Source organism: Pimephales promelas, chromosome 18, assembly GCF_988280905.1.
Source record: "Pimephales promelas chromosome 18, fPimPro1.hap1.1, whole genome shotgun sequence".
In the NCBI taxonomy this organism is placed as follows: domain Eukaryota; kingdom Metazoa; phylum Chordata; class Actinopteri; order Cypriniformes; family Leuciscidae; genus Pimephales; species Pimephales promelas.
In genome coordinates, this window is record NC_142786.1 from 27,363,609 (window position 1) to 27,391,184 (window position 27,576).

At 37.2% G+C, this 27,576-nt stretch overlaps 1 protein-coding gene across 2 annotated transcripts in view; it reads left to right on the plus strand.

Moving 5' to 3' along the window:
- The window catches only part of hpca (hippocalcin), a 56,008-nt gene that overhangs the window by 23,138 nt on the left and 5,294 nt on the right, over nt 1-27,576 (plus strand). For both annotated transcript variants that reach the window (XM_039681007.2, XM_039681006.2), the window contains one exon: nt 25,677-25,821. In XM_039681007.2, the coding sequence (XP_039536941.1) occupies nt 25,726-25,821 (96 nt within the window). In that variant the 5' untranslated portion in view covers nt 25,677-25,725. The remainder of the gene's footprint in view (nt 1-25,676; nt 25,822-27,576) is intronic.

Here is a 27,576-nt window from a genome sequence, read left to right on the forward strand (position 1 = left end):
TTGGCTATTTTAAAAAGGGGAGGGGCTGTTCAATATGTCCCGCCCTGTCTTTCTGTTTCTGTGAAAACTCATTGCAAAATGCTGCGCATTTTAAGGCACTTCAGTTTAAGTATAGTAATTTCCATACTTGCAACACTGAGATTAAGTCCAAAATTAGAAGTTGTCTCAAGTACTTCGGTCTCCTTTTCTATGAGGTCATGCTGACCGACAGTGCTTCTGTCGAGAGAGCTCTTTCAGTGGACCTTCCAACTGTTCAGATGGGCTGACTTATTTTCAATGTACATGTACTGAGCCCTGGTGAGTCAGTTCCTTTTGCTGTCATATCTTGGACGACCTTTCATTGACACTGGGGAGTTGAGAGGACCTCTTGAACTTGGTGAGAGTTATACTTGGCATTTAGGAATGACTTTGCTGCAGACAAAGATAAGCAGAGGAAAGCAAATAAAAAGTCAGTTGCGTAAGGTTTTCCTCATTTGAGAAATACCGGTTCTTTTTGCAAACGGAAAAAAGCAAGTGATATTATAAACCTGATATTATTCACCGTTTTAGCTTGTGGAGTGAATGAATTATTTGTATATTTATTGGCAAAAGGGGTATTTCTACAATGATGTCATTGTTACCCTGAAACCTTTATTTTTAGGTGATATAGCATCCACACCACAAGGTGTCAGTAAAAAGTTCAAGCCTATTGTATCCGTTATATAGGAAGCCAGCGAGGCCAAAAGACAAAGCTCACTTTTAAAATACACATGACAACTGGAATACTGATAGAAAATTATGCTTGAGCATTACTTGCGTATTACTTGCACAGCTGGACGTTTCTAACACTTCTAAAGAGCTTGATTACCGGGTTGAGGTGTCTTCTAATTAAGGTTGGAGATAAACTCTGCAGGACATTGGTCCTCCATGAGCAGTATTGGGAATCCCTGCTCTAGAGTAAATCATAAGGACACTAATAACTTTGACATACTATGAGTATCCTCAAAGGATTTGCAGATACTGATATACAAAATGAGAGCAACCGTTGAAGGTCAATGCACACAATTAGTCTTCAGACTCCCTTGGTTTGACACACTGATGTTGAGAGTCAAGATGGCAAGATGTGATAGTGGACAAAGGTCAACACAGTTTACACAGACACAACCTTTGTAGGATCAAAGTAAGCCAACCGAATGGCGCATTTGTTCCCAGGCATGGGGATTGTGGGGTTTCTCTTCCTGCTCTGAGACTGTATGCTGTGCTACATGATAGCGGTTGAAGGAGAAATTCGTGCTGAGGGGGCAATTTGCGTTCTGACGAAAGGGGATGTGTATTTTTAGTCTTGGCCTCATCACGACAGGAAATGGGATAGTAGGCTCCATAATGTCTCAACTAACATACTTTTTAAGACATTTCTGTTTCCCTTTCTCCCAACCCTTAACACAATTTCCCAAGCCCTCCCCCTAAACAATAGGTGGAATAGTTCATCCTTATTTGGGAATGTCGTGGCAGTAGTGTGAACTGTGCAGTCCCATATTTAAAGAATAAATTTAAAGCGATAGTTCACTTTGAAATTAATTTTTGATATGTTTTAGCTTACCTCAAAAATGTCATGCTTTTTGGTGGACCCCCTTAGCCTCCAGTGTATGACTGACAGACAACAACGGTTTGACTGAAAAATGTCAAAATCGAAAATACTGTGGAAACAAAGAGACCTACATCTTGGATGCCCAGCTAAAACATATCAAAAACTAATTTCAAAGTGAACCATCCTTTTAAGTAGCCATCTTGAGTGATACACTCTCATTAACTCTTTTCCCACCTGCGTTTTTAAAAAAATGCCTGCCATCGACAGAGTTTTTGATAATTTTGACAAAAATGTCATTTTTTGGTATGAATACCTGTGAACATGCAATATATCAAAAGAAAGAACATAGCCTCTGCTTTAAACCAAAAAAAAATTGGCATGCTTTTATTTTAGCATCATGCATTCTTTTTTCTTATTGAGAAAAAAGCAGCATTTTGAACAAAAAGCTGAGAAAAGTGTTTTTTTTCCAACACTTAAAATATTGTTGGTTTAACTTAAAAAAATGAAGTAACCTTGTTGCCTTAAAATTTTAAGTACATTGAAATTGAAAAATTGAGTTAATACAATGAAGGAGATTAATTTAAACATCAGAAACTCAAAATATTATGTTATCTGAACCACATAAATTTAAGTTGTTTTGACAAAAGAAAAATGTTGTGATTACAAATCATGAACATATTTCTTTACAGTGAATGCAATGCTTTTATCACTTGTTTTTGATTCTTTTTTTGTCTGTATTTTATTCTGAGACTATGTACTCTTTCAGAAGATGAATAATAGCGCCCCCTACCGCATAACAGTGAAAACAAGGAGACACTAGCAAATTCTGTCAATGGCGGGAATGCGTTTTCTCTTAAATTAGGTAAATTCTGTAAATTGTGTGGAACGAGTTTAAATAAATTCTTAAGGCACTCACCCACTGCAAGATAATCGGGCCGTTTTTGGTCCCAAATTCTCCCCTTCTGACAATCCTTGGTAACGTCGCGATTATCTTGATGATTCTACAGATTACCTTATCAGATGTTCCTGTGGTGTGAGGTGTATTAACTTAAGAGTGACTGAATCTGCTCGGAAGAACGTCGGTGCCGCACCAATCCCAAATCATAAATATACATAATATTGACAATCAGAAACACTGTTGTGTGGGGGGAAACCCCGAGGACAAACGTGCAAGCACTCTGTAGATTTGGTCACATCTTCACTCCACACACTAAAGGAACAAAGCTAAAAAAAAAATCAATGATTATTTTTTTTTTCATTATGTTTGTGGTGTCTAGAATTCTGATATGTTTTTAAAAAATCTTTTAGTGAGGGCCAGTCTTTGGTCTATTATACAACAGTACATGTTTCATTTCTCAACCACGAGTTTGCTGTTTGAATCCAAATCTCAGGCGTGATAGGAAATAGTTACTTGTCTTGCTGTCCTGTCATGGGACATGCTGAGGTTGGCATACCGGGCTGATGTCTGGACATCCATAAGGGTCAGCACTTTGAAGATCTGGCTGAATCTGGTCACTTTAAAGCCTGTTTTGTTCATCGTTGGAGACCTACGAAGTGAGAGATCAGTTCTCCTTGACCTGAATACTATGGTGCCCTGGGCAATTAAGGTGTGGTGAGAATAATTACGATGTGGGATGGGGGGTGTCCTCTGAGTCTGGCACATTTCATTGTGTAGTGTTAAAAATGGGAATGAGCTGCGCTACATTCTGCTTCCAATAATGGAAACTTCCACAAAACCCGTTGAACTCTGTATGACAAAAAACCCTGATATCTCTGTGAACGTGAAGATGATTTTTTTTGCTGTTAGTCTACACAAATGAATTATTCGATGGGTGATAATTGGAAATCTAGATTTATAGTTGCCTGAGTTTTTGGCAATACCAAGGCAATATGACTGATAACAGTATAGTCAAAGGAAATAGGAAACAAGATAAGTTTCAGCAATCAATTGGTTTTAATTTAATTCAGTTTATGAATTTAAATGTAATATTACACATTTCTAATAATGCATAATTCACCGTAAATCTTTGAAAATACCAATGCAGACTTTTTAAAGGCTGTCTGTAGATCAGCTTTTGGCCGATAATCTAAAATCAGCCAGGTTAATTAATACATCACTGGTGGATATCTAAATAACTATATCTAAGTAATATATAGTTTAATGATGGCAAATTATGAAATTAAAGATGTATTAATTAACAAAATAAATGGAAAAAAAAGAAAAATCTGTTAAAATATACAAATATCGTCTGATTAATTGATCTGGATAATGAATTGGTGTATTAATTTCCACAAAAAATATTCTTGATTTCATAGTCAAAATGACCAACACTTAATATATTATGTAGGTTTTAACTAAAAAAAAATATTAACAAGTAAAAATAAAAAACAAAAACTTAAAAGCCAGCTGTGTTTACACTCTTTCAGCATCTCAATTTGAAGATAATGCAGTATGACACTGGACTAAGGGCCTTTATGAATTCTATCCAAAAGGAACATCCTCAAAACAAAGCTAAATTAAGCTCCATAAAGATCACCTACAAGCTTGTTCATTTAAATGTGCCAGTCTGAACTCCCCAGCTGAGTCTAAGCTCTCTCACGAATCTTACCTAAAGATTTAGGGAGTTTTCCCGTGCTGTTGTCACTGTTGCGAGGTTTTCCACATGTGGATTTTAAGGCACTATTCTGTGCATGGTTTGTTTTTAATGATTTGCATTGTCAAACGGTTAAATATAGTTTAAATCAGTTCAAATTCAATTGAAAATATGGCGTAAATACCCTGATACGATGTAGCCTCAGAGACGAGCTGGTGCTCTTCTGTACGCTCTCTCCACTGCCTGCTTTCTCTTTCCTCATTAGTGGATTCTGAAATGTTGGTAATTGGGGCTTAAGGAACATGTCAGTATCTGGCACGAAATGGCAATTGGAACAAGCGCCTGTCGGAAGAACAGATGTGATTTGGAAGTCTAGCAGTTGATGAGTGCCTGAAGACCACCAGAAACCAAGTTAGCTGAATTCACAAGTTCAGACAAGTGGCTGCAGGCTGAGCCGTAGAGCACAGAGATGTTCAAATCAGAGAAAAAGAGAGAACCACCAAATTTCCTCCCTTTCTTCATACATAATCATAAAAACAACTGAAATTAATGAGCAGATATACCCCTTCACTTTAAAGCTCTCTCCAATTTGCGTTTGGGTTCTGATCAACCTGTCAATGTTTTGCTCTTCCCTTGTAAATAAGAAATGTGCTTAATTGCATTGAACGTGCACTTTTGTTGTGTACTTCAAATCCTAAAAGCATATTTTTACTTGCAGGAAAATAACATTAATGAAATAAAACCTCTATAAAAGAGAGTACACTTTCACAACTGTTAAAAAGTGCACTTTGTTTGCCGTGTTATTATTATTTATTTATTTATTTACCATTACTGTTAATTAACATAATCTACACTGAAAAAAATTGTAGTAGGATTTACTTGAAAAAGCCAGGCTACTTTTTTCACTTAGAAAATGCTAGTAAATTTACAAAGATTTGCCAAGTAAAAACCTAAACTTATTTATCAGTAGCTTTAATTAGAAATCTTTAAGTTAAGTACTTGGAATATGGAATTAAGTAAACTTTACAGAAAATAAGTAATTTTAACTTGGCTAGTAAAAGGTTGGTTAATATCGATTTAGTTGAAATTTCCTTTGCCTTACATTTCACTAAAACAATAATATTGAATGTTATTAGTCATTTATAGTATTTGCTTTACTTAAATTATCTAAGTAATTTATTACATCGTGTCAGATGTTAATCATCATGTGAATGCAAAGACCTCAATACTTGGTAGACAATACACAATGGCGGTAACATTTGATGGGTCGTTTTTGTGTTTGAATGTGTCATTTTGAGCAAAAGATTTACTTGAAATGTCACAATATGGCAAGTTACTAAATACTGACAACAAAAATCAATGATAAAACAGCTGGAAAACAGTGAAAAATCAACCTCATTAATTATTCAAGATCTCGTGATGGGAACCCCAGTATCAGAAAAGTTAGTAATTTTTACATAATTTTATTGAGTTGATATTTACACTTTCCTTTCTACTGGCTTGAATTAAGTACTGATTTGGAATTCACATAGTTTTTTTTTTATTCTTGCCTGAACTAACTTTTTCATGTAAATTACATTGTTTTTTTTTTCAGTAGTATTTATTCACCAAAAAATAATTTTTTTACAGTGAAGGCAGTATATTCTAGGTTGGTGACGAGGGTTTGAAAATTGAAAAAAATGCAATCTCGGTACAAAGTACAAACAATGGCATTTGCCTTTGAAATAAAAATAAAGAGAAAAAAGTGCTCTTTGTAATATAATGTAGGCTTAATAGTTACCATGAATGCTTCTCAGTATCTGGCTGTACACTTTAAGTTAATTCTATGTCATATACAATAGAAATTATTATGAAATTACATTTAAAGAGTCCCACTTAAGTGGGTCAAAAAATCACTCTAAAGTTCAACTAATTGCATTGAATATAAATTCAAACTATAATACATTTTCATTGAATTGTAAATAACATGCAATTAAGAGCCAGGCAGGTTTACGAACAGCTTGAGCCAGCGCAAACCCTCTGAACCTTCTTCAGAGTTTACTAAAGTATGCTGTGAAAAATTAGTGCTGAAAAGGTGTGTGGACATTTGTTTTTGTGGCTGAATTGCAAATGCATTTGTTGGAGTTTCCCTTTCAGATGCCAAATTTATGGGAGGAAAGTATTTGAATCATTTATGAATCATGCAATGTGATTTACTAATCAATTTACTGGAATTTACGCCTTAATTAAATGCCCCCCAAAATGTCTTAAACCAGACACTAATTTGTGCTTCTCCTGGTATAGATTACATGTGTCATTATGGAAATGATCCGGCTGTGTCTGTTCTTAATATTTGATGTAGAAGACTTGATGTGTCTCCCGATATTGGCGGTATGATATCTTTGAATACTGAATTGCTCACAGCCCTCATCGCCACCTTCTCTAATAAGATCAGACTCTCTACGAAAAGCTATTTGTGTTCCTCGAGCTAGTACACTGAAAGCTGATGAGTGGGATTTACAGCTGCAGAAGGACTCGTGCAACAAGTAACTCCGGAGGGATGAATGATATGCTGCCTTCGCTTCACTCCATTGTGTTGCACGTCCCAGGGGAAAAATGGGAAATCCTAAGCAAAAAGTTACATTCTTATTACGTTACACTCTCAGAAAAAAAAGGTACAAAAGCTGTCACTGTGGCGGTACCTTTTCAAAAGGTAGACTTTTGTACCAAAAGGGTGCATATCGGTACCTTAATGTACAAATTAGCATCTAAAATGTACAGAATAGCACTTAAAATTTACATAATAGAACCTAAAATGTAAATATTAGCAACTAAAATGCACATATTAGCACCTAAAATGCACATATTAGTACCTAAAATGTACATAATAGCACCTAAAATGTACATATTAGCTCCTAAAATGCCCATATTAGCACCTAAAATGCACATATTAGCACCTATAATGCACATATTAGCACCTATAATGTACACATTAGCACCTAAAATGTACATAATAGCACCTAAAATGTGCATATTAGCAACTAAAATGCACATATTAGCACCTAAAATGTACATAATAGCGCCTGTAATGTACACATTAGCACCTAAAATACATAATAGCACCTAAAATGTACATATTAACACCTAAATGTCCATATTAGCACCTAAAATGGACAAAGCTTTACCTTTGAAAAGGTACAGCCCCAGTGACAGCTTTTGTACATTTTTTTCTGAGAGTGTACCTCCATAATTCAGGTTCTCCTGGGCTAATGTGTAGATGGCAGAACAGGAAATTACAACAATCCAAACCCTTGAAAACATGGCTCCCCTTTTTTAGAGAAACGTGCCCTGTGTGTTTCTTTACCCTGTGACTAATGACCTTCAGGCACACTTTGAGGAGATGCTGTAGAAATCAGGAATGGGCAGCAGCAGCAGCAGGCGGCTCCACAGCGCTTTGAAGTGATTTATGTGTTTGTGTCTTCAGCCAGTGCTGGACTGGTTTGCGCCACTGATTCTGGCAGCAGAAACCCAGAAACCGATCCCTCAGCAACTTCAAGCAGGCGGACGTTTGAGGCAGGAATGGACGGATTTGTTAAACATCAGTGGTTTTGCAGAGTTTCTGAAGTAACTCTCTGGGGTGAATCTAAATTGTGCTAATTGCAAAATTTTGATAAGCGTTGCCATATATATTTAATCCATCAACAATAACAGAATACTAGACCTTCTGTGTGCGTTTGTGTAAGCAGGCTGTGCATAGTAAGGTGTTATCTGAATTAATCTGTGCTTGTACAGCTGGGAGATTATCCAGTTGACATATCTCTATGTTTATGTTATGTTGGCATAAAATGCACATGGAGGTTAAACTAGGTTAACTGTGCTGTATCCCCCCCCCAATTCTGTAATCGTGTCCACATTCATATTAGTAGCTGATAAAATGGCATTTCAAATGGATGAGAGTTATTAAATTGCACAGTACAGTTTTTTTAAAGTCAACATAAAATGACATTCACAAGCCATTTTACTTATGTAATCTGACCTTTCTGGGTGAAATGGAATATACTGTGATTAAAAAATGTTGGGAGAGAGAGAGTTGATTTAATTAATTGGGGATTGATTGGATCATGGAAAAACAAGTTGTGGAGAGGTTTTTACTGACTAAACTTTAAGCAGCCTTGATTTACTGTATGTTGGCTGAATCAGAATCGTAAAAAGAAATATTTTAGTTACGAGTTGTGAGATTGTAGTTGGGCTGTCAAACGATTAATCGTAATTAATCGCGTCCAAAATAAAAGTTTGTGTTTACATAATACTGTATATGTTGGTGCACTGTGTATAATTATTTTATATATTATATATATATATATTAATATACACACATGCTTGTATATATTTAAAAAATATTTTCATGTATATACAATATATAGATTTATATATATTTTATATTATATATAAATATAAAAAAATTATATATAAATATTTTTTTTTCTTAAATATACATGCATGTGTGTGTATTTATATATATATACAAAATAATTATACACAGTGCACCCACATGTATTATGTAAACACAAACTTTTATTTTGGACGCGATTAATTGCGATTAATCGGTTGACAGCCCTAGATTGTTGTCTAACTTGAGAAAAAGGGTGATGTAAAAATTTAAAGATTTTTTTATGTTAAACCAACAATATTATATATTCAGATTTATCGGCTATATTGGTTATCGGCTCTCAGATATAAAGAATTATCGGTTATCGGTATGGGCTATATGCACGCATAAGTTCCGCATTTGACGTAAGGATGCTCGTCCATTTCCGGTTGTGTAGATTAAAGCGGAGGAAAACCGGAGAAAACGGGATTATGGCAGAGTCTTCAATATTTACTGTCCTCCCGTCTTTGAAACGAAACGTACATACGTTTAGATGTAATTTTATATATAGTTATGTTAATTTCATATAATTTTAAAAAGAAGCATAAACACAACGAGGGGTGTCTGTTTTATCTGTTTTTGTGACTAACGTTTCATTAGTATAACCATGGAGTATAAAATTCAATATAAATTCTTGGTATTGCATTGGACTCTATGATCGGCGGAAGTTATCGAGCATCCTTAATGCTTCACCGGAAATAACGCCGTGCATAGAGCCCATTGATGCATACCTACCTAGACCCTCCTCTCGAAGAAATTAGGACAGAAGTGGTCAAAATTGGACAAAAGAGATGGATTAAAACACCAGGTGTGAACGGTTATATCTCCCTCGACTACTTATGATCCGATAGATCAAAATGCATATTAATACCAGGTATAAACAGGGCCTAATTCACCATTACTCTCAGTCTGTCTTATGAATCAAGTTATTGTGTCCACAGTGAAACATAGATCTGTATAATAACTGACAGATTGTTCATATGACAGCTTCTCAGCTTTACCTTTTTGCAGTAAACACTCTTTAGGGAGTCTTTATTGTGGCAATTTCTAACATCTCTATAGCTTAAATAAGTCCTTAGGTTACTGTAAGTGCCAGTCGATAATTTAGCCATGAATCATTTGTTGCTTTTGGGCACTCTGCAAGAGATAACACCACTCTAAACCCTTTGGGGAAAACAATAGCACGATGTGTAATTCATATATATCACTGCCATTTGTTAACATTAGACAAATGCTAAACCTTGTTGTTGTTTCCCACTCCCTTACACATCAATTCTACTTTGAGAAGGCTTTAAGTAAATCTGTGGTCCAAACTGCACAATATTGGTGTGGTCTGTCTAAGAGCATTTCTTCCATCTGAACGTGATCAACGCTAACTTTACGGCTGAGAGTAAACGCACATCTTATCTGAATTTTAAAATGCATAGAGAGATTTCAGGTCAAGGGGTCGCTCATTTGTGCAGTATTTCAGAACACTGAAGTAGATAAGCTGACTTTTATGAGCGCTGTTGCAGTGTGTATCTCTGTGTGCGCGTTTGCTGTCTTTACAGACTACAGTAAAGTCAGCTTGGGACCCGACATAACGAAATGAATTATGTTTTGGCCTGAGTATGTGGTAGATGAATAGAGGATTGGTATTGACACTTGCAGACTCCATATAAAGCTCTATATTGCGATGTAAAACCCTCTGCCAAGTAACCATCAATAAGGTGACAGGTAATAAAGCTAAAGCGTCGGGTCAACAAGCTCTTAAGAGATCCTATTGTTATCTATTGAATTCCACTTCTATAATGGGAAACTCAAAGGAGGCGAATCTTGATTCCCTGAGAATGAATTTTCATGAGTCTCAATGCTCTTGAATTCTTTGAAACTGAATGCTTTTACACAGCCTTTAAACACTGCTTTGCCATCTGGGCTTTTGCTTGTGGCATGAAAGGTATTTAAGTGAATTCAGAAAGGTTGATGTTTGTTTTGAAAAATACTTTAAAAGACTTTCGTTCAGAGATCCACTGATCATTAAAGCAATTTCTCACTCTTTTGAACAAGTTGCAAGTGCTTCGGTGCATTCATGCAATTGATCATGTACAGTTGTCTGCTGTTTCCTGCATTATCAATTGCTAATGTCATGTTGCTCACACAATCTCTATTGAATAGTCTTACCCCTCAAAACATAGCCATTAGTCATTGCATAAGCATAAGTAATGTCAAGTATATTTTCTATACATTCTTTTAGACTTTTTTTGTAAATTTGTCCTGAATTGATGAATTGTGCGGGTGAATCTTATATTTCACTAATGAAGGGGAATGTAAAGCATTAAATCAACCAATGATCAACCAGTTTAAATAGCTCAGAGATGCATGTCATTAATCTTCAAAATGTTATGGTTCATACAGTGTATTTTACACTTGTATTTTACAGTACATAGTAAATAAACTTTATACAGATATACTGTACACATACACACAGTATTTCTTTATATCGCAATGAATAACAATTTGTTGACAGACCAACAGTAAATGCATAACTGAGTCCTGTCCAGTCTCTTGCAATCAATATCCCATTTACAGTATTGTGTCTGTAATTTGTACCGTTAAAATTTATATATGCCATACAGAAAAACTTTACACAGTTTTGTAGATTTTCAATCATTGATATCAAAATTGCAGCCATAGTTTACACCTGAAAATACTGTACACTGTTATATTAACAACATCAATTTTGATGGGACTGCTTATATTATAACTTGCATCGTTTTTTCAAATGTTGAGGATAATTGGAGAAATGCATTACAGTGACTGAGAATGAGATGAACTTTTTAAGAATAATATTTTGCTTGTATTATTGTATTATCAGTGTTTTATTAATAATAATAATTGTGACTTTTTCCACATGTTAGCCTGTAATTTTCTGTTTAAAGTTTGAATGCAAACTAATTTATTTAACTATTGAAAAATTCAACAATCAATCATTTTAGATCCTAAGTGAATTTAGGCATCACAACATTATGACATATATCAAAATTGTTAGGCTATTCATTTTTAGATTTGCTAAAGATTATATTTTACAGTGTTATTAAATTAGTCGCGTTTTTAAAAATTAAATGCGTAATAGAATTTCCAATAGTCTTTATTGTGGATAGTATATACAGTGATGTGATACACCTTCTTTTACAAGAAACAATGTAGGGCGGGACTTGATTTTGTTCATCAGAAATTGATTGGATGGTTAGATCGTGATGTCATGTGAGTGACAGTTTGTCCTGTCCTCGTGCCAGTAAACACGTCAAACAGCGAATGTCGCTGCAAGGAGGAAATTTTATTTTGATTAAAGATTACGAGGGAAAAAAATGTGCACAGAAAAGTCATTTATAATAAAACAAAAACTAAAAAAAAACAACATTTTGATTTCACTTTGACTGAGTGAGCACTTGACAACAGCAAAGGTAATACAATGTAAAAATAGGGGGAATGAACATGCACAATTAAATATACAATTGACCAATACCATTAAATTTAAATGATTTCAGAAATCAACCAGCAATCGTTATGATACTGATATATTGTGCATTATACTTTAATTTTGCTAAACTCATCTAGTTTAGTAAAATTAAAGCATTGCACTGGTACTGGCACTGGCAATGAATGAAGCCAATAGTGAGCCCGAGTATACAACTGAATATAAACAGCATTCCTTTCTAAAAGGTGGCTGTCTATTTTCTTTCAACGTCATGATCTGTTCCTTGTTTGTGAAATGCTTTAGTTAACCCTCCGGCTTAAACGTTTTATACATTCAGATCTTGATTTCAGGTCATAGATCTCAGTTACGTTAGTAAGTTTTTCTGCTACAAATAATCAAAGCAGCACTTAGCTCATTTAAAGTGGAATGTGAAATAGTCACTTTTTTTCAACCACTCCATCTCAATGTCATCTGGCTCAGGCCAAAAAACTTGATAACTGGAGGTGTTTACAACAGTGAGAGGATTTTCCTTCACAGTGTAGTGGCACTTACTAATGCAAGCATCACTACTGCATTGCACAATGTAGTTCCAAACTTTCATTCATAGACATTCATCGTAGACACTCTTTTGACTTGGAGTTTGGGTCGCTGATAATGTGCATTCCCCATTTGTTTCCCAGTGTTTAAAAACAGACTTAAGGTTTCTTTCAGTTTTCCACCAAAATAAAAGCTTAAAGGGGTCATGAACTGGCTTTTTAAATTTGAATATATTGTTGTCTGAGGTCAACTTATGACGTTCGCTTGGTTTTTGCATTCAAAAACATCAAAATGGTTAAGTAATAGGCTATTTTGTACCCAAGTTTTTAGCCTACCTGAAAAACACTCGGTTTTTATGGGCGTCTCGCACTGAAGACTTGGAAGTAAACGCCCAGTGCTCTGAGTGGATAACAGTTTTGCATATTATAATGAGTTTCAACTCACCTGTCGATACGCTTGGGGGAAATTGTTTTGAAAACGTCCAATGTTGTAAAATGGAATGATTCGACCCAGAGTCCGTGTGTTGCACAATTCCTGTCAGATCCAATATAGACGGCACAGCAGCGTTCTTTACTCTTAATCGGTCTGCAAATCCAGTCTTGTTTACAAAACAGTCCTAGGTGAATTGAAGTGAACAGATGGACGATGTTTTACCTCATCAGCTGGAACGTAATTAAAAATAAAGTTTATCCATGCAGCCCACAACCAGGCACCGCACAATATTTTGTATTGCTCAGTAGCTCGATCCGGATCGTCATCACGAGTTAGGAATCTATGTTATTTAGCTATGCGTGTAATGTGTGAATCGGTAGGCGGGGCTAAACCGGCCGTGTTGAAGTGGGCGTTGATCTTCTTCTGCTGGGGTGGTGTTTTATCCTCTTTGACGTCATAGTTCCCCACTTTGAAAAACGAGTCACTTTCTGAGGCTGGTGTCAATAAAAGCTTTTATTGGACTAACAAGGACATTTTCAGTTCTGAAACTTACTGGATATTCTTATAATATGATGACCTCTTAGATGTCAAAAGCTCAAGGAACATTTGATTTCTCAGTTCATCACCCCTTTAATAGAAAGCAAAGAAAACTAAGACAGACATAATTATTTTTGTTGTAATTTTACAGTTGTTCTGGTAAAAATTACCAGTAATAATTAAAAAAAAATTTTTCTTAAATACTCATTTTTATTTTACAGTAAAATACTACAATAGTGAAATCTCTTATTTTGTTTCTTATTTAACAATAGGACACATTTTATTTAGGGATGCATGATATATCGGCCAGCATATCAGTATCGGACGATATACGTTCATTTTTAATGTTATCGTTATCGGCCTGGTAAAAAATGTGGCCGATATATTAAAGCAGATAAATAATGTATTATTCCCTTCAGCTGAGATACTTGTTGAGAACTATTTATGTTTTTGAATTTCTTGAAATATGATTGAAATCTCTTCAAAAAAATGAAAATCTGGTTCGGGAAAACATGTTCAACGCAAATCTGTCATATCGACTGAGAACATCATTATAATTGTGCGCTTGGGACATGGATTTAAATGTGAGACTTTTGTTTTTGTAATCAGGCTCTCAAAATTAGATAAAAATTTGGATTTAAGTTTATCGGCCGATATATCGGTTATCGGCTTTCAAATATAAAGAATTATCGGTTATCGGTATCGGCCCAAATTTTCATATCGGTGCATCCCTAATTTTATTATTATTTTGTTTAATTTTGTTTAATTACAAAAAAATATTGGCCAAATTGTGTAGCCCTACAAACAGAACAGCGACCTGGTGCTTTAAAAAAAAGTGTGCTTCTATTGTTCTCATTTGTAAGTCACTTTGGATAAACTCATCTGCTAAATGAATAAATGTCAATGTAAACTGCTGTCACAACTTTTATCAGAAAAATCGCTATTTAATTTTTTCCCCAAATCATGCACCCCTGCACCTATCACAAAATACCCTTTGCAAATGAATATAAATGTGTGAAAAACATTCAGAACACATAAATAAGTAGAAGGCCAGTCAATATTGTCTTTTGTTGACCAGAATAACCCTCAGTCACTGTATGAAATGAACTGGATTCCTTCTGGAGCCACAATCTAACCAAATTATTGTTCTTGAAACAATAAACAACAGATGAGCAGTTATTCTCTTTCAGCACCATCTGCAACTCTATCCAGCTTATGACTTATAACACGCATACATACGCACGTGTGGACACATACACATGCACTCACGGACACTGACGGGTCACAGAGGTCATCCGTTCTCCAGTGATTATCAGGCTTACACTCTCAGAACAGGTCCAAGACTCTTTTGTTTATAATGATCAAGTGATCTTCCTACAGCATGCTTGCGTGGATGATGAGACTTTCTTAATGCATCTCTTGTTGTGAGGGTTGAGAAGGGATACTGTAATAACGGCACACTAGCACCGATGTGGCAGAAAGCTTGTTAATGGAAGTGTACTGTAGGTCATACTCAGGGGGAGATGCTCATAGCGTGTCCCATCTGTCTGCTGATGCCATGTTTTTCTTAAATATAATCTCTTTTCTCTCTCTCTCTCTCTCTCTCTCTTTCTCTCTCTCTCTCTCTCTCTCTCTCTCTCTCGCAGAGTAATATCTATAATGCTCTCATATGCCATCATATGACCCTACTGTAATCAGACTGAGAGTTAAATGTGTGATTCCTGTGTGACCCCCCCCCCCCCCCCTCAAGTGTAGCGTAAGTTCTTGTTGGTCCCGTTAATGAAGCTCTCATCAGCTGAATCTCAGGTGATTCACGACTACCTATAGGAATATGATGTCAATCACTGTATACATATGTAAGCTCCTTCAGTGTTCTCAATAGCTATTACGTTTCTCAGGAGCTAATTAAATGGAGAAATTCGGCAGGCCATCTCTCAAGTAATTGTGCAATCGAGAATTTAGCAAGAAGAATTCGTTCCCAAGTAGGATTTCACCTCAGATTAATTCAAGCTTGTGAATTTGAACATGAGATTCACTGCATTGATCTTGAACTGGCTGATTTGGAAGTGAACTCAGTTTGCATTGCATTATTGACACGGGACTCGACTCGGTGTGATTCACTCTCCATCATCTCTGAAAATCTTCCCGAAGCAAAGTTCCTGTTTAATGCTTATTGCTAAAAGCTATCAAGGGTATTGGCAACATGCTTGTTGCTAAGTAATGCTATCCAAGTATCCACGTGCTTGGGCTTATCCAGTCGTTTTTATTAAAATGCTCTTGTTATGCGATCATATTGGCAATGTGTGTTTATTATCTGTTGTCAACTGTTACTTATCAACTGCTCACGTTGTCATGCCGTGTTTTTAACACTATGCAGGACAGATTCACGCAAGCTTGCAGTATTAGGAAAGAACAAATTATGTTGCGAGCGGAATCATTTCTGCTGTGGCACAGCTCTAAAAAGACAGTAAACAATCACTATTCACTGTATGTGATTGTTTGAAAGGCACTGCTTGTTAAAAAGGCAATCTAGTGGCTATTAAAAACATCTTGCTCTAAAAGCTGTTAGTTGCTATTGGAAACATGGTTGTTTTACTTTTAAGGTTATTAAGTCCAGTCGATTTTTGGAACATAGCTTTGTTTTTGGCTTATATCTGGTGTCATCATCACATGCTGTGCTAAGCTTACATGCAAGTATTAGCGATATGCTATCGTGCAAACATTGCTATCAGTACTGTACGGTGTTATCGAATATATGCTCATTATTTAGGATTCTAGTATTATTGTGCATACTGGCTGAAGCAACATGCTGTGGTAATCAAGTGTTGCTTTAGGCTTATCTGGTTGCATTGGGAAATGCTTGTTCTTTATTCTGATTATTGCAACATGCTGTGGTAAAGTTAGCACATGCTTGTTTATCGGTAACATACCTGTGCAAAATACAGAGTATTCACCGCAGAGGTCTGTTATTCAACAACACTAACAATATTGTTACTTTGATGGTCCTCATGGTGGTCGTCTTCTTCATATCCACAGCCGATGAACTCAGTACGACGGGAGCAAAATTCATGTTCATGAATGAGGAAGCACACTGTATTCATAGCTTAGCTGCGCACTGCATCTTACTCAGAGCTACAGGGTGTATGCTTCCCCTGCAAAACCATAGTTTTAGCAATGGTTCTGTCTGTGATTATACAACATGCTTGTTGAATCATATTTTGCTGCCGCTAGGGGTGTAAGCTTCCCCCAATAGATCCCATAAAGTTGTTGAATTGGCTACAGCAACACTCTTGTTGCAATGTGTCCTTGCTTGCTCCAGCTTGGTTGATTCTGACAAATGCCGTTAACATCAGGATGTATTAACCATTCTATCAGCCTCAGTCGTGTTAGGGATAGTGTGTAAATATATATATTCTTGGTTTCTACAAAAGTAACTAAGCAGCTCCAGCTCCTTCTCAAGTCAGTCAGGATTTGGCATTCTGATTCCCCTCGAATCAGAATAAATTCTCAAATTATGTTGTATTTTAAAATCTTGAATTAACAATTTCTGCATTCATTCATGTTAGTTCTGTTCCCCTGCTCTTATCCATATACTAGGCTGGATCATTTCAAAGGCCCGTCACCAATTATTCCTTACATATAATTTAATTCGAATTTTATGAAAATGGGAGTGATGCTTGACAATGCAAATTGAGTCACCACGAACCTAGGGTGTTCAGGGTCGGTTTCCAAGGTGTTGCTATGCTAAGGTTTGGTTTTAGTGCTTTTCTTTACAGTTGCTGGGAGTTGCTATGCTTTTGAGTGTTTTTATTGCATTATACAGCTGCTAGGGTGTTATGCATGGTTGCCAGGGAACCACTATGCTGTTGCCAAGGTCATTAGAGTGTTTTTATTTTGCTGCTATGAAGTTACTAGGGTGTTCTTTGTGGTTTCCAATGTGTTGCTATGCTGTTGCTAAGGGTTTTTAGTGTAATGCTATACAGTTTCCAGGATGTTCTGCGCGGCATTACTACTGTATGTTGTTGCTAATATGTATTTTTTAGTTCATAAGCTGTTGCTAGGGTGTTCGGAGTGGTTTTTAGAGTGTCTGTACAGTTATACGGTTGTTCTGTGTGGTTGCTAGGGCTTGGCAAGTACACTAGTAACAAGCAACATTCAGGCACCAAATATTAAAAAATATTCTTCCAGCCCATGGAATCTTCCATTCGAGGAGGCAGGGATTATGACAGAGACTTGGATTTGGTACAACAGCGGTTTGCGTCATTTCCTTATACCATTCTCCCCTCTTCTCCTCATAATTTCCTGTCCTCTCTCTACTGTCCCATCCACACACAAAAAAAAAAATGTTAAAAAGGCCAAGCATCTCTCTATCCGCTCCCAGCCGGCTGAGATCAGCTGAAGTCCCTGTTGGCAAGAGGTATGAAATGATGTCTACAATGTGAGCTGACTGAAGGGACCTCACTCACCGAGGACACAGCCTCATTCTTATTTTTACCTCCTTCATTAGCGTCTTCCCCTCGCTTTCTCTCTCACTCTTTCTCTCTTTCTGTTCTTGTTATTATGTCCTCTAGCCCCTCCCTCTCTCTTGAGTAATGCGAATTAGATTCATTGATTCAGGTCAGGGCTCGACCCCAACTGTCTTCATTACATCCATACCTACTGTAACCTAACAGCTGGATGAACCGAGTGCTGGTGTGTAATGCTACGCTCAAATGTTAAACCAAACATCTAGAAATGCATTTAAAGTCTTTTCAGACACCAATGTAATGTCACAGCAATGTCCTTTAGCCTCTGTAATCTTCAAATTTTTATGGATTGGGTATTTCAGCACAGTGTTTTTAAGGAGAAGGTCTGCCCTTTATAGACAGACTCATAGGTGTTCTTGTATGTCGTCAAAATGTCAGCACAAGAATACATTTTGTGTACATGGTGCAAAAACAGGTTGTAATTTCTCTCCTTACAGCCACACAGAGAGGGGGAAAATGTAGTGGCTCTGTTTCAAAATGTTGTAAGATGTCTACTGACTAAATAAGCAGCTGCCTTCTAAGAAAGTATATGAATAGTTCAGATGCAAAAGCCTCTAAGTGCCATTTGAAATTTTGTTCTAGAATGGTCATTTTTATCAAGCTTGTGTATTTAAGTTCAGTAATTTCACTTAAATGACAATTAATAGGTAATCTTCATTGCCATTTAAGTGAAATTACTGAACTTAAATATACAAGCTTGATAAAAATGATAATTTCAGAAGAAAATTTCAAATGGCACTTAGAGGCTTTTGCATCTGAACTCTTCATATATTGAGAGTGAGGAGTCACGTCACGTGCCAATTTGGGCGGGGTCTGAGCCTGTCGGCCATGATGGCAGGAGACGCTATCGGTTGCCAGGGGCAACGCCTTCAGAACTTCACATAGGCGCGACTAAACATTCCAGAAATAGCGAAAGAGAGACAGCAGCTTATTATTTGTTTACATTTTTGCGATACGCCACAGTTTCTTTGGAGGATATAGAGAAGGAAGAGAAATGAAAGGTTCTATCGGGAGAGACTAAATAACAATGCTAGCCAGCTTTATTTAGAGAAACTGCTTGTCAATAAACTGACAGCAGCAAGAGGAGCAACACATGATTTCAAAAGCAACAAATTTCAGCACAGTTCGCCTTTTATTAACACAAACGAACTAAGTAATACTCTGTTATTCAACTAGAGTTGTTTCAATTGTTATAGATATATATGTATTGCGAAATGTTTTATAAAGACACTTTTTTGATGACGTATGACTCATTTACAGGGGAATATCCGATCTGTCCGCTTGAGATTCTCAATAAATCTGATTTATTTATTTCCACATATGAATGAAGCCTGAAACCTATGGACTCTACTCTCACAGTTTAACGTTACAGGTTCGGGGGTTTCTTAGTCTTGCCCCCAGCCGGAGCAGAATTGTTCATAAGTTTCTAATGACTTAAAGCTTCTGAACATTGTGTTGGCAGTAAAGTTAGGCACTGATACCATAAACCGGGTAATTGATTATGTCAGGGTATGTGAAAGGTAGTGCTTTGGGTCTTTCGTCCATTCTGTAGCAGGTCGTACGGTCCATGTTGTTGATGTCAAGTAGTTTCTCTAAATAACGGTGCTTGGTGTTGTTGTCTCTTCCAATAGAGCCCCTTTCCTTTTGCTTCCCCCTTCTTCATTTATTCCCAAGAAACTGTGCCTTATCGCAAAAATGCAAACATATATCAAGCTCCTCTCTCTCTCTCTCTGTCGCTATTTCTCTCGGTCTCACTTTCGAAGTAACCATGACAACAGATAGCGTATCCTTCCAAGATGGCGACGCCTTTCCACAATGTAATGCGGAGCGAAACGCGTGACGTCACATTCTCATTCTCAATCCATCAGAGAACCTCAGAACAGAACTTGTATAGCCACACAAATAGCTTAGAAAAATTGATTAAATTGTTTATGTTCATTTATATAAAAGTTCCTCTTGAACAGAATGAAAAACTCAACTGTAGCATGTACTATGAGCTAGTAATAGACTTACTTGTGCAATGAAATGAAATGAGACTTCTAAAGCTACTTTCTTAATTTATTCTATCATGGTCATCTTTTTTAATGTATTGTCTTTTAATTTATTTTAATTGAGGGTCTTTTCTTAGCAAATGTTAAAACGGTGTACCCAGCATGCTATTAAATTTGATTAAAACTGTTGATCAAATTTATTAGATTTTTTTTTAGAGATTTACACAATGCATTATGGCTTTGCCTTGCCCACCAGGGATATATCTCAAATGGTGGTATTTTAAAAGGCAGCGTAATTATGCTATCTTCTTTTTGAAACAGCTGGGTGGGTGCCTACGATTTCTTAAAATGCCGCCTACAGAGACATCTCAATAGGGGTTGGGGGGAAAAAAGGAGATAATATGAAAGGGAGATTGTTCATGGAAAGGTTGCGCAATTAGAATGAAACTTTAGAGGAATTAAAAGGGTCTTAAGCAAACGAAATGAAGGATAGAGCTGGCGGATTAAAAAGGAAGAGGCAGAGAAAGAGATGGCGGCTGATTTAGAGAGATCAAAAGTCGCTTGTCGGGTTAGATTGATTCTCTGATTACCTCTGTTTCTCATAAATGGATCAGAGATAGAAACACAGGAGTGGGGAAAAAAAATCAATTCTGTCATCCTCTTTTCTCTGCCTTTTTATAGATGCAGGAATAAGATACTCTTGTTGTGAGATTCATCTTTTGGCTCTTTCTCCCCTCCTCTGATGCACTCTCTAACTCCCTCCTTTCATTTCTCTTTTCTCCTTTCACCTTACACTTTTATTTCACTGGTATGCAGTGGCTCATTCAATCTCCACTCTCTTGCTGGCAGGGATTTTAATGAGGCTCTTGTGTTTCTGATATTCAGCCTCCTCGGCCCTCAGGCTTTCCCACACAACAAAAACAACAACAACAACAACAACAACAACTCTGAGGCGATTTCACTGAACAGTTGTACACGTGGTACACTAACCGCCCGCAAACTGGTTTAAACAGGCAACAAATGCGCTGAAGTCTTCTACTAGTACTACTTATGACCATGCTTTAAAGGGTAAGTTCACCCAAAAATGAAAATTCTGTCAGTATTTACTCACCCTCATATTGTTCCAACCCCGTAAGACCTTCGTTCATCTTCGGAACACAAATTAAGATATTTAAGATATTAAGATCGCTCCTGCATACAGTCCATAGGCTTCTTGAGGGACTGGCTCTTGCTGTCCTCGAAAAGTCATTAAAGACATCGTTAAAATAGTCCAAGTGACTACAGGGGCTCAATCTTAAGTTTATCAAACGACGAGAACACTTTTGTGCGCAAAAAAACAACAAAAATAACGATTTTATTTCAACTATTCGTCTATTTCTCCCTCTGCGCGAGTCAGGTTACTAGTTTAATAGCGTAAGCTTCTGTTATTGTACGTCACACGCATCACACACACATGACCAGCGTCGGCCAATAGTGAGCCTACGTGTGACGTAGCTCTACGCAATCACACTACGTTAAATTACTACAGGCTCATGGAGAAGGAAGTGAATAGTTGAAATAAAGTCGTTATTTTTGTTGTTTTTTTGCGCACACAAGTGTTCTCGTCGTTTGATAAACTTAAGATTGAGCCCCTGTAGTCACTTGGACTATTTTAACGATGTCTTTAATGACTTTTCGGGGACAGCAAGAGCCAGTCCCTCAAGAAGCCTACGGACTGTATGCAGGAGCGATCTTAATATCTTAAATATCTTAATTCATGTTCCGAAGATGAACGAAGGTCTTACGGGGTTGGAACAACATGAGGGTGAGTAAATACTGACAGAATTTTCATTTTTGGGTGAACTAACCCTTTAATCATTTTTTGTTTATGTTGTGCTGAATGATACTGCAGTTGGCTCTATAGTGACACCTTGTGGTGGGGATGCAGCATTGTGTAAACGCAAAACAAACAGTGCAGTCCTTGGTGAGTTTTCGCAGCGTTTCCCTTCATTACTCTTCATTCATCCATCCCTACAGCTGGATTAGCAGTCCAGATGTTGCTGACCCACATAGAGGAGAGGAACAGCTGTCTGCAGAAAGGGGTGGGAAGGCTGTCCTGGATTTTAACAGTCAGAACAACCACTAACACATGTGGGACACTGTGGAGATAGAGAGGATTACCCCTTAAGCCCAAACATCCAGAGGGAGGGACAAGAGAAACTGCAACGAACAAGAAAAGGAGAAATTCTGTTTGAGATTGTGCGTGAGCGTGCTTCGACACATCTGTCTTTTTTGTATTTGCTGTCATCGAGGTTTTTTTAAGAGCACTGACCCGCTCATAAATAAGCTCTGTTTGTGATTTGTGTTTTTGTGCACTTTTGTATTTGCAGGCTTTGCAAGGTGAACATTTTATTGCTCAGAGGTTGCTCGTTCATAACTCAGGAGGCTTAAAGTCCACATGAAAACAGAAATGGTTCCATTTACTTTCTTCATGCACTTGCACGTTAGTGCTCAGAATGATCCATCGCTGTGCTTTATTTGATAAAGACTGATTTCTATTTCAAATGAAAAATGTATCACTGTTTTCTCTAAAAATGAATCACCACAACTGTTTTAAACATTGCTAATAATAAGAAATGTCTCTTGAGCATAGAATAATTTCTGAAGGATCATGTGATTTTTTTCCCTTTGGAATTGGCCATGAGACTGTGTGACTGGAAGTGGATGAAGTCGCTACATTCTTTATACAGTATATTGCCCTCGCCTTCCTCCAGATGTCTTTTGTTCCACTCATCTTGGCTGGAGCTAGGGTTTTTTTTTAATTCTTTTAACCATGATCGGTTCAGCCTTCTTTTATGAAGTCTAATGAGTGTAGAGTGCTAAAACTAACGTGACATATCTCAGTGTGGGTGATGACATTCAAGCCCTGGGGAACGGCACTCCTTTCAGTACATCAGCAAGGTGTCTGCTACGTATAGAGAGACATGTCACTTGACATTGCACTGCTAGCCAGTTGGAGTTTTTCCAGCCACATATGCAGACATAATTACTTCGTCCTGCAGTTTCAGTTTTACATTGTCTCTCCATGTTCTGGTTCTTGTAGAAGGGCAACTTAGAGCACAAATTCTTTAAAAATGTGGCAAATATCCACAGGGCTGGTTAAGGGACAAAAGCAGACGGCATAATGAAAACACAGCATCTGCTGGTCAGCCCAGCACCAACACTTGGCGGTGATGCTCTTTCATCATCACTTGGCCACCCGCTAGTGTAAGCTGCTCTTGCTCTGCATTCTTGCCATTGTTGTTATTTTTTTCTCTCAACCACATCCCCCCTCCCCCACTCAATCTTTGGCCTTGTCGTGATCTCTGTGGTAAATCATTTGCTGTACCTTCAACCCTAAATGGCTAAGTCTGGAGATCAGTCTCTAGCTATGCATAAAGTGTTTGGGACATATAATCACAGGACTAGGCTGAGGTTAAAGACGTTTTGAACCTCAGAGCCTGATGGGGGGGATGGGCAGATGGTTGACAAAACTGGTAGCAAGGATTTTGCAAGGAATGGCCAAGGAATTGTCCAAGGCCCTGTTTACACGAAGGGAAAACGCAGATATTTTTCTGCGGATTGGCCTCTCGTTTACACGAAAACCCCATTTTTATCACAAAAAACGTTTATTTCTAAAAACTCCGGCCAAAGTGGATTTTTTCTGAAAACGCCGGTTATGTGTTGTCGTGTGAACTGGGAGAAATGGCGTTTTAGGCTCTCTCTTGTCGATTCTGAGGATTCTGATTGGCTGGCTTTATCCTTCTCCCTACACTGCCGCCCATAGGTTTGGCATAGTTATGATAGCGCTCGACGGCGTATTTATGTGGGTGAGTGAACAATGTTATTGAAAACGGAGAGGGGGAAAATATTCGTTTGGCTAAATACCCTGCTTTGTGTAAACATGGCCTCAATTAAGCTGCGTATTTTTGGGAAAACCCTTTTAAAAGTTAAAACATTTATTTAAAAAAGTTTCTTGAGTTTGTTTTTTTAAGACTGCTGAATTTGGTGACATTTTTTTTTTTGGATATAATATTAATAATAATAATAATAATGATAACTGTAACTATTGTAATATTTCACTGTAAAAAAAATATTTTGGAAAAATGTTATAATAATAGCTTTATTTTACAGAATTTATAATTATTTAGTTTTAGTTATTTAATTTATTCATTTAAGAATGTTAAACCAGCAAGCTTTTATTTTATATTTCACCTGAAAATGAAAATGAGAATCATTTACTCACCCTCATGTAAACTTACTGTTACAACTTATGTGGAACACAAAACAAGATATTTTGAACTGCTTTTGGCATATACAATGAATGTCAATGGTGTGAAAAAATAAATGAACAGCAAAACATTGACAAAAGTGCATTTTGACAAAATATCTTGGTAAAATATTGGCAAGATTTTCTTTGAATGTTGCTGTTCAGGCCTATCCTAAATACAAGTTTTAAAATAGCAAAAAAAGGTACAAGCAAATCTAAGCTGAAACTCTATTTTTTTATTGGCTGTTTTTATTGCAGATCCACCCCTAGCCACGCCCTAATTTAGACTAATCTAAACTTGATCTGTGGTCTTTCATAAAACGATGTCTCCTCCCCCAGATCATGTTTAATACAGAGCTAAAAAAGTAGCTTAAAATGAGGTTTTCCTCATGCGATCTCTCTCCTCTGGGGTTTATTTCTCTCCCGAGGATACACACACTCAGCATAGGGTAAAAAAATCAAATCAGACAGGCTGCTATCCGTAACCGTGCAAAAGTTAGCATCCCTGAAAGTGATACAGTTTGGAGGATGTTCTTTTTCTCAATGCTTATGTAAGGTAATTTAGCTTAAACTCAAACCAGGCTTTTGCTTCTATCACATACTGTCAGATAATCTTTTTTCATTGAGCTAACACCGATCCCTTTGCGTTTGAGATAAATGTGCCTAGTGCTCAGTGCTGGATGCTTTCATGGATCTGGGAAACTCTTGTTGTTTGTGTGTGCTAATCCTCCTCCAGTGTTTTTGTCGCGGTGTACTGCTTGGCCTCGGATCGCTGCCCATCTCGCAGTAATTGTGGGCGACTCTGTTATTAATTAGCGCAGGTTGCTAACTGTGCTCTCAAAACATCCTGAGAGAACGGCTGTTTTTCTACCTCGCATTCGGACCGATTAATTTGTACAGTTCCTTTTGCAGTGTTTATTGTCAGCATAAGGATTTTTTTGTACCCAGGATGTGAGAATGAGTCAGCTCAGAAGGGTGTTATGAACTCACTAATGGATATGTCCATACACACACATATTCTGTAGAAACACACGTTCATGCACACTCGCACACATTGGCTCTAATTATCCATGTAATGTCAGGGGAGACATTAAAGTTCACTGAGCTCTGATGGGTGTCACACCAGAGCAAGAGAGTTCAAACACACGTTAGGATTTGGAAGAAGCTTGTGGTTTTTAATTAGCTTAAATTTCATGTTCACAATACCATGACGGCTTCTAATCACTTGACCCTTGGCCTCGTAACTAAGACTCCTTCACATTATCACTTGAACTCGTAATCTACTCTAAAATGTTTTCAGGTATCACCTCATTGATCCTCATGTCATTTTTGTCGACAGGTCTGACCCGGGGCCTCGGTGTTGTCACTGCGCACAGAGACGTATCATTATGGGAAAACAGAACAGCAAACTCAGGCCCGAGATGCTACAGGACCTGAGGGAGAACACCGAGTTCACTGACCATGAGCTGCAGGAGTGGTACAAGGTTGGAACATAAAAGTATCTAGGCACTTAAGCCACACAAAATGTATGAAGTTCATTGCATTACAAACACTATCAAACCAAGCTCCATCATGGAAACAAATGATGCTAGATCCTTTCTCAGAAATAATTACTCTTTTCCGATACATGTTGAACATGTATTTTTTAATAATTTTAAGGGATTATAAGATATTAAAGGAGTAGTTCACTGTAAAAAAAACTTTTGCAGACTCATTTTCATGTCATACAAGATTTCCACGTCTTTCTTTCTTCAGTTGAAAAGAAATTAAGGTTTTTGATGAAAACATTTCTTGCATTCCTAGCATCATAGCATTTGAAATGTTCCTATTTTTGTTTTAGGAGTTCCCAAAAACAGTTTAACGTGCATGCAAGGATAAAAAACACTTTATTTGTCTTATAATATGCATTTATTTTTAACTGATTTGCTCAACGACTCCCAAATGATTTGTTCGACGATTCATTTCCTCCTTTGAGTGACGCGAATCTGCGGCGATTGGTCAAATGACCCAGTTAGTTGTTATTGGTAAACCGTAGGCAGAGACTGTCGGCAACGGAACGCCCATAACCAGGATTATAGCTTGTCAAGTGTTGAAAATTGTATATAGTGTTTAAACAAACGTGTCAGAAAAAGTGCACTTTCCACACGGTCCCTTACTCGTGTTTCCGTCAAGAGCAAGCTTTCCCGGCGAAACTCACATTGCGGCGGCTTTTGAGGGGCAGTGCTTATTATATTATTATATGTCATATTTGGCTAAGTCGTTTAGTAGGTAATTGCATATTTTAATGAATGTCTGGTGAATATCAAAAACAAAACTAACTTTACCCCGCTTAGAAGCTGCGCGGAGAGTACACAACACAATATAACTATATTGTGCATGCTACAGAAAACATAACAGCAAATATTATTAATAATACTTACAGATTGTGATTCGGAGGAGGACGAACCTGATCCATATACACTGGATACTGAGCCCTCCTTCAGGAACAACCGGCTTGTGAATGATTCGTCATTAAAATGATGAGAACGCAAGGTTTGGGCGTTGCAAATACTGTATGAACTCTGACCACTGATTCTTCACATGCTCGTCCCTGGACAATGGAAACAAGTGGCTGACTCTTTGCAATGTAGAACACAGCGTCTTCTCGACATGATGCGATTCAGCTGAAGTATTTGAATGTGTTCTAGACGTCACTTCAAGTCTGCGCGCGCAGTTTTTGGGAGCGGCCAATTACCTGTCTACGTCACGATGTAACAGCTAATGACTCGTTTCAAAAACAATTCATTTCATAGACTCAGAGTCGACTCTCACATTTGAAAGACAATAACTTTATATACGGTGCACTTTCAGATATAAATCTTTGCAGGATGTTTTCATTCCCTTAGAGCTATATTCCACACTACATGAACAGTCATTTTCAAAAATCCATGATACAATCCAAACCAAAGAAACACTGAGTTGTCCAGTTAGTTTATTGTAGTATTGAAAAAAAAATCACTTGAACACACATCATGTCACATCATGAAATCAATTATGATTTCCAAACCTGCGAGTAGGAACTTCCCGGGAGGACGTGAATGCAGCAATAGACCTTCTATGATATTAATATACTGCCAAATATCAAAAACCACTTATTGTAACATAAGAGTACATTCGTGTAATTCACAAGTGTGATTCTCTCGGCTTGCATGCAGAACTGGACACATGCTCTTAAATATGCAGGGCTCTTTTATGAATTG